Genomic DNA, 8,646 nt, shown 5'->3' with positions numbered 1-8,646 from the left:
CCACTGTATTTGTATTAAAGGCTTTCAACCAAGGAAGTAAGAACCAAAGTCTTTCTCCTTAAAAAATAAAATTAAAAATCCCTGTTTAAATGGTTCTTTGGTACCTACTATCCAGTGGGAACAGTAGGAGCAAAATTATCCTGTTTGTATTGTAAACCTCGTAAGTCACCCTTTTCAAATACTTCCCCAACATAATTTTCCACATTCTCCAAGTGACTGCCGTTGTCCAGGCAGCTATTTTCAAATCCTTCTATGTATATAAAGTGGGCACTGACGGGACAATGCATTTTCATCATGAGACCTTCTTTGCGTTCTGGTCCTGTTGTTTCCATCTGACAAAAGATTCTTGGCTTGTGAGAGACAAAGCAGGGCAGGCGGGGGGAATCTTCTGAGGAAAGCTTTTACTTTCAAACACCCTTCAAAATTTGCCTTGTTTTAGCTAAATGTAATGTTCTTCATGAGCGTTAAAAGGAGAGAGAGAGAGAGAGAGAGAGAGAGAGAGAGAGAGAGAGAGAGAGACAGACTCCTGGGAAAGATATTCGTCCATTTAAGGAATGAGAAATCACTGCATTCAATAACAGGTCTAAATACAGTCATGGAAAGGTCCCTTCTCTCGCCCCATAAGCATGAAAATGTCACCGTGTACCAGACGCAGTGGGGGAAAGATCCAGGAATCACTCATTTCTTTTAAAGAGGGCAAATAATTCTGCTAAGTGAGGACACTGCTAAATTTACGTGTGCCGTACACTAAACTTTTGAAGTGCTCCCGGGCCACAAAGGAAGTAGCTTCACCATACCAAGGAATAACACAAATTGTCCCTGATGCTCCTTGCCTCTGGAGAGATGCAGTGCTGCGTGTCTTGTGCACTCATGGTAATTAAAATTCCACACCAGGGATTTTGGGAAGGGACCACAACTGAGTGGCAGAGGCAGACAGGCTTTGCAATGCGGTCAGTCCCGGGCATTTCCAGGTAGGGCTAGCAATATCCCTTGTTTGAAAACCCTGAAGGACTGCTGCCAACCAGTGTAGACAATACTGAGCTAGACAGACCAATGCTTTGAATGGGTATAAGGCTTTTTCCTGTGTTCCTGTGATTTAAGGAATAGCTCAGTGATAGAGAGCACATATATATGCCATGCAGAAGGTCCCAGGTTCAATCCCTGGCATCTCCAGTTGGACCCTTATATGCCTGAGACCCTCAGAGAGTGACTGCCAGTCAGAACAGACGATCCTGGGCTGGACAGACAAATACTCTGATCTGCTATGACAGTTTCCTAAAATTCCTAATTTTGTAGCTGTATGCATTATTCAAATCCAATTAATTTGCAATACTGTTCTCTATGGCTTTATGGCTTTATTTTTTTTTAAGTTTTCCCCTACAATTTATTGTTAGGTTCATTAGTTGCGAAAAGGAACAATACCTAGCACAGGAACCTTAGTCCTCCACCCAATGAGAATCTTATTTGTCACCCCCTCTGGCCTGTGAGATTTCAGCAGGCGTCTGTGCCAATATTTTCAAGGTCATTTTCAGTGATGTAAGCACTAGAAACTTGTTGCTTTGTTAGCAGTCGTAACCACTGGCAGACCTATCCTCCATGGGCTTGCCTAATTCAGTATGGAGCCATCTAAGCTTGCGACCTTAGCCTCACACCTTGTGGAAACGAGTTCCGTAGGCTAATTGTGTGAACATAAATAAATGTTCCCATAACAAAACAGGAGCACCAATTCTTCTTTAGAAGAGTACAAAAACTGCCTGGAACCTCCTCACACTAATCAAAATGAGGTTAAATCACTTGAACAGTTAAAAACAAAAGTCAACTGTTTGGACCGTGGAACACAGTTGCAAAAAGCGCATTTTCAGAGGCGATAATAGCTCCATGTCCCTTGTCTGAGCTGCTCCCTAAGTGAAGAGTGTGGAGCTAATTGTGGTTTGGACATGAAATATGTTTACTTTTAAAGATATTTAACAGCAACGAACTACACTCCTTCTCCGACTTTTCTTTTTTCCTAAAGAGGATTCGGTTCTGGAATCCATCCTACCTCTGTTCCCAGCTGAAAACAGGCAGGCGATTTCCAAAAAGGAAGAAAAATAAACTACAGCCATAGCAGCAAAGCGCCCGGCGTTAAATAGTGGTAACTCATATTTATTACAATTATATACAATCATATTTTATAGTTGGATTCTATACATGATCACACGGACAAGCACATTTTTTTCGGTTTTGCCTCTTGGTGAGGATGAGGAGGCAGTGAGAGACCCGAGAGATGTTAGTTAACAGGAATCAAGGCTCTTTTAAATATCTATCTATCTATTTTTCCTCTCTTTCTTTGAATGAAAAAGTGAACAGAGACCGGACATCGCTGGACCATTTACTCCACCCAATAAGGCAGGGATGTGGGTTGAGGACCTTCATAGCCCTCCGTGATGTTTTTGGGCTTCAGTTCCCATCAGCCCCTGTAGCAGCAGCCAGTGGTCAGGGGAGGATGATGGGAATTGTAGTCCAGTGCAGTTGTACTCTTTCCCATCCCTGCAGTAAGGCAAAAGTGAGGCGGGCAAGAGGGATGGGGGGTGGTTGCGGGGAGGAAGGGTGACACAGGTGCAAGGAACAGGCCTCCACACAAAGATCGTGAACTCTGCCTGGCAGATCTGAGGGGCAAAGTGCCTCCTTGTTTCCTTTGTTCAGGCCCAATGACTTGGAATAGGCATGGAGAACCTCTGGACCTCCAGGTGTTGCTCAGCTCTTATGCTGGCTGGGGCTGACAGGGGCCTGGCATTCAACAACACCTGGAAGGCCACAGCTGCCCCATCCACTGTTTAAACCGGTCTTCATAAAAGTCAGAGCAGCTACTCATGCAGAGACATGACAGGGAGCTTCCTTTCTGGACAGAGCTTCCAGCTACCAGGAATGGGAAACCTTTGGCCCTCCAGATGTTGCTAAAAGCCAACTCCCATTGTCCCAGACCATTGCCCATGCTTGCTGGGGCTAATGGGAGTCGTAGTTCAGGAATGTCAGGAGAACTCCCCGAAATTGACTTAGAAGAACTGAGCAGTCAATGGTCACACCAAGGACTTAAATTGGAACTGGGAAGGAGACAGAAGGGGAACTGGGCTCGATACCTTTTCCTTCTTCAGGGAAAATCATGAGCTTGCTTTAGGCATTTAACAGCAAAGAGAAATGAGGACTCATGAAGAAAGGGAGAAAAAGAGGAGTAAAGGATGAGAGAGAGAGGAAGGGGGAGCAGCAGTGCTAAACCTCAGGCACAGGGCAATTTTTGGATGGGGCAGGAGATGTTAAGAAACTGGGCCAACAACCCAAGCCTTCACAGAATTGCTCCCTCTAATGTAGCAAATCACTCTGCCAGCAAACATGCCACACTATTGTTCCCAAGACACTTGTCTCCCATTCTAGTCCTACTCAGTGGAGACCCATGGGAATTAATAGGCATAATTAACTTAGGCCCATTAATTTCTGTGGGCCTACTCTTAGTAGAACTTAGCTCACAACCCTAGGAAAAAGAGGGAGTTAGGGGGTCTTCAGAAGACAACCGCTTTGTTCAGAAATGAAATGGAAGCAAGAGAATCTGGGAACCCCACAAAAAACATTTGCGTTTCATAAAAGGTGGGGATGTCTTTTCAATCTGAAACTGAACTAGGGGGTGGGGAGGAAATAAGTCACCAGAGGGAGAGAGACAGATGTCACACCGGTGGCTCTGGGGAGTCGCTCAGAAGGCAGTAGCCCCCACTCTTTGTTTGCAAAGGGGATGTTAGTTGAGTTAGATGGTTGCCGGAGAGGAAGAGAGTTTAGGAACAGACAGGATGGAACCTGAGGTCCATCGTTTGATATTTGGATTTGTGTTATGTTGTCAGCAAGGAGGCCCATTTCTCTGGCTGCGGTGTGAGCCAAGTGGCAACCAAGCCCCTTTTGGAGGTGCAATGTGAGGGAAGAGTGGCTTGTAGCGTGAAATAAAGGGGAGCCACTGGAAAGCGGAACTGGCGGGTGAGGGGCTGCTCAGACCTTGGCCCACAGGCCGCTTGGTTTGCAAGATGGTCACAACGCTACTTGTGTTGAATCACAGAGGCGAGACGGGGAGAAATCACTGGGCAGGGAGAGAGGCCCGAGGAACAGAGCACGGCCAAGAGGTACGGAGGGTGAGGGTGAGCAGGTGCCACCCCTCCCCAGCCGCACTAGTCAATTTCGTTCTCATTGCTGGCTCCCTCGGGCCTCCGTAGCTTTTCGACTTGCTCGTTGATTTGCCCATCACCTCCTCGCCGGTCCTCCGTCTGGACGTCCACACATTCTTCCTCGTCTACATGGCTGACATCGTCGTCTTCGTCCTCTTCCTCTTCCTCCTCCCCCTCCTCGTCGCCTTGGCCCTCCCGCTTCTCCTCCTCCCCTTGGACCTCCATCCGGACCTGCCCCTTGAGGTCGATCAGCGCCTCACCCCCTTCCTCAGGGCCCAGCAGGTGGCAGCTGACCTTGGGCCCTTCGGGGCTGTGGTTCTCCTTCACGGGCGAGGAGGAGTTGGACTCGTTGCTGACAGGGGAGATGTCACTGCTGGTGTTGTGGTTGTTGGTTACGGGGTTGGAGGGCGAGGAGGGCTTCACCGGGATCTGCCAGGATGGGATTTTAGGCGCAGATGGAGAGGGAGGGAACTGCCTCCTGGGAGGAAGGGAAGAAACGAAACAAGAGCAGCTTAGATCCAGCTCCGTGACCTGCTGAATTGCTCCTTGCTCATAAAGGACCTAAGAAGAGCTCCTGTTCTCACAGCGGCCAACCAGATGCACCAATGGGAAACTCAAAAGCAGGAGGAGGTCACAAGAGCACTCTCTCCTTCTGTAGTGATTCTTACCTTTGTACAGTAGGCCACCTTCCAGTCATGCAAACGCCAGAGGTTCTGCAAACACACAAACCCCTCTCTCTATCCCCCATTCAGGCAAGCAAGAGGCATTATCAGAGTTCAATGATGTGTTCCAGCCAGGCATAAATACTCAAGAAGTGTGCACAGCAGGGCCAGTGAGGAAGCATGGCCTAGAGAGAGGGGGTGCCAGAGGCCTGGGTGCCAGATAGAGAGGCCTGGAGAGGTTGCATTTGTCCCATGGGTATGAGATCACCCCCCACACCTGCATTCAGGAATCCCCAACAGGCTTCCATGGCCAGCTGTTAACCCAGAACACAGTGTTAGTCACTATTGTAGGCTAGGAACTGATTCTAAGACATCCCCTAAGTAGTGTCAGGGACATGTAGGGATTTCCAGAGGGGGAATGAAAATGGGAGGACGTCTGACCCTCTTGGCAAAGCCTTTGCCCCTTAGCCATGGAAGAAACCCTGTATCGGAAGCGTCCGCCACCTTCTCTGCATGCAAACGAGCAAACGCTCCGCATTACTCACCAGTATCGTAAATGCTATCAAGAAATTCAATTTGGAGGCTTTTCTCCTTGGCTGCGGTGTCACGGCCTCTTGCTTTGCTGCAAAGGGGCGGGCGGGGGGGGGGGGGCTTGAGCTGGCTGGTTCTGTTTATTTATTTTAAGAAATATATTTTCCAAAAGCACTTATCTCCACAGCTGCATTAATACACACATATACACACACACCCCAATGGCGACAATGAATTTCCTGTTAATGATGAGATGTCCCTTTGCGGACACACAGACAAGAGCACGGGTGTCCTTGTTCGGCTCACCTAGCAATCGCTGGCAGTAACAGAGCACTGGAGTTCTGCATGAGAAATAGGTTTAGGACAGGGAGGAAATCCCAGGCCCGGAGGCAAAATGTGGCCCTCCAGTCCTCTCCGTTTGGCCCTTGGTACCCTCCCCAAGCCACACCCCTCTTCTTAGCCACACCCCACACTGGCTGTGCTTTGTACGCTCCTTGAGTGTCTCTGCTTGGCTGGAAATGTGTCCTTGAACAGTGAAAATGCCTCTTGCTTGCCTGCTTGGAGGACACAGAGTGGTGTGTGAGTGTGTATGTACAAACCAACCTACTGCACGAAGGTACAGCCATTGCTCTGCCCACTTTCACCTCTAGCCCTGCCCACCACTGGCATGTGGCCCCTGGAAAGTTGCTCAGAAGGGAATGTGGCCCTTGGGCTGAACAAGAATCTCCATCTCTGCTTTAGACATACAGTGCATCACCCCACATATCCCAATTGTTGTTTTTTTAAGAACCAGTGACAGCTGTGAGGGGGAGGAGGCAGACTCTGAAGATGCTAGATTCAATAGCCAGCTCCTAAAGTCCAGCTCACTCCCTGAACAGAGAAGGGCCTGGGACCAGCTATGCCTGGTAGGGCAGCTTCAATTATTATTGGACTGGGAAGGTATGACTGCAAGAGTTCAGACACTGGCATCTGGATTACTGCAATTCACTCTGTGGGGCTGCCCTTGCCCTGGAAACCACAGCTAGTACAGAATGCTGCAGCATAGGAGCGAGAACCCTCCTCTGCTCCTACTAAGTCCTGCTCAGAGTAGACCTACTAGGTGGCATTGAACTAGGTTTTATTCCGAGCAGACCCACTGAAATTAATGGACCTCACTTCATGTTCCGTATTTTCAATGGATCTACTCACTGAAATTAACAGGCCTAAGATAGTCGCTCGTGTCCATTAATTTCAATGGGTATACTTTGAGCAGGACTAGCACTGGATGCAACCCCTGGATGCAACAGGCCTAAGAAAGTCACTCGTGTCCATTAATTTCAATGGGTATAGTTTGAGCAGGTCTAGCACTGGATGCAACCCCTACAATTTGTTAATCTGTTGGTAAATCACTTAGAGACTGTTTTGGTATCAAGCAGTATATAAGCACAGGGAAAAAGAAAGACAGGTTTGCAGAGAGGCCCAGTGGGTCTGTGGGTTGCATTATTGAGAAATTGGCCCCTTAGAACTTCCTCCAAGAGGGGAAGAGTGTTATTGTGTTTGAATCCTGCTTGCGTGTTTCCTACAGGCACTGGGATGGCCACTGAGAGAGAAGAGGATGCTGGACTCAGATGGGCCATTAGCCCGTTCCTGCAGCCAGTCTCTTCGTAGGTTCTTGTGGTTCTGTATTATTGCATACCTGTTTAGAAGCAGCCCTTTTAACGAATAAATCTCCGACTTCAGCTCGTTGATATTCTGAGATTCCAGGATCCAGTTAGTGGACGTCGTGGCCTAGGATGCAAAGAGGAAGTCTTGGTCAAAGGCAGATGAACTCAGACATGGACTCCCCTCAAGAGAAAGTATCCCAAGAACACAGGCTCTCAAAAGCATTTCCGAGGACGGCGTTGTTTGTCTTTCAAAGAAATCATAAAGGTTGCAGGCAGATGTTTCCGCCACAACAGCTAGGCATTAAGGGGCAGCACATGAGGATTGCCCTGCCTAGATTTTCTTTTAAAATAAACAATTTTTATTGAAGGCCAAAGAGGGAGTGAAATGAGACAGTGCAACTCCGGTGAGCATAATGGATGTAGGAATTTGTGCATGGAATTACCTTGAGCTCTCCAACCACAGGACTTTTGCACCAGGATCTGCCTGGTGGACTTTAAAAAATAATAATAAATTGGGGGGGGGGGGTGTTTTTAAGATATACCCTGCAAGCCTGCCTGCCCGCCCTTAACTAACCCCACAGTGTTCTGACTCATAGTTTTCTAACCATAGCAACAACAGTAAAGGGCTTTTTGCAGGGTGGAGAGTTAGTATCCCTGACCGTGCAATAACTCTGGCATAACTGTAACCAGTTGTCACAAGTGGTTGCAGTGCAAGGCTCAGGGGTGAAGGAGGCAACAGGCTCCGCCCATAAGCCACCATTTTGCCACTGAGGAACCTGGGGACCTTTTGCATGCAAAGCAGATGCTCTACCAATGAGCTACAACCCTTCGCTTAAGACATGGCAACATACAATAAGCTGTTTTATACTGGATTGGATTGGGTCAGAAAACTGATCCACCTATCTCAGTACTGTCTGCATTGACTGGAACCAGCTCTCCAGGGCCTCAAATCAGGGACATCCCATGGAGATTGAATCAGGGACATCCCATGGAGATTGGAGGGCAACACCCAGCCCTATCTGGAGAATGAACCTGGGGCCTTCTGCATGCAAGACAGGTGCTTCGCCACTAAGCCAAAGCCGTCCCTTCATCCTTGGGCTTCACGCTGTTGTTTTGTTTTAAGTGGTGATCCAGAAACCCTGAAGTCCATCCATGCCAGGTGTAATCCTTGGATGGGCTATCTAAGTCTCAGCTCACATCATCTTGCTTGGAAACGGCTCCCAGCTGCTGCTGCTGCTGCTGCTGCTTTGGCAGCAACCATTGCAGCCCCCCCCCCCAGCCTGCCTTTCTGGCAGCGACAGGCTCAGCTCCATAGTAGCTGACAACCCAGGCACAGATGTGTTCCCCAGGGAGGCTGCCACTCCCTGAGCCTCTGAGGCAGTGGGGAATCCACAAGCCACCGTTTTTGGCTCTCTCTCTCTCTCTCGAAGCCCTTTGAAAACTGCAGAAGCACATTAAAGGAGCAGAGAGTGGTTTCCACTTGCTGGCCTGTGCAAAAGGGATTCGGATTTCCAAAACACATATGGTGCCAGATGCTGCAGGATTTAAGAAATAAAAACCTGACATCTGGGGCTTTTTAAGCCAGCCTCTTTTAAACAGCCACAACAACAAAAAACAAAAACAAAA

General features: G+C 48.3%; 1 protein-coding gene across 1 annotated transcript in view; it reads right to left on the bottom strand.

Annotated features, from left to right (window-relative positions):
* Positions 1-2,129: 2,129 nt before the first annotated feature.
* Positions 2,130-8,646, bottom strand: part of PEX14 (peroxisomal biogenesis factor 14) — a 113,387-nt gene continuing 106,870 nt past the window's right edge. Inside the window, exons 8-9 of the mRNA XM_028740687.2 lie at positions 7,053-7,144; positions 2,130-4,662 (exon numbers count right to left, since the gene is read on the bottom strand). Of these exons, the coding sequence (XP_028596520.2) occupies positions 4,188-4,662; positions 7,053-7,144 (567 nt within the window). The 3' untranslated portion in view covers positions 2,130-4,187. The remainder of the gene's footprint in view (positions 4,663-7,052; positions 7,145-8,646) is intronic.

The sequence above is a fragment of the Podarcis muralis genome, chromosome 7 (assembly GCF_964188315.1).
Source record: "Podarcis muralis chromosome 7, rPodMur119.hap1.1, whole genome shotgun sequence".
Classification (NCBI taxonomy): Eukaryota; Metazoa; Chordata; class Lepidosauria; order Squamata; family Lacertidae; genus Podarcis; species Podarcis muralis.
The sequence above is the reverse complement of the archived record's forward strand: the minus strand, read 5'-3'. Positions and strand labels throughout refer to the sequence as shown.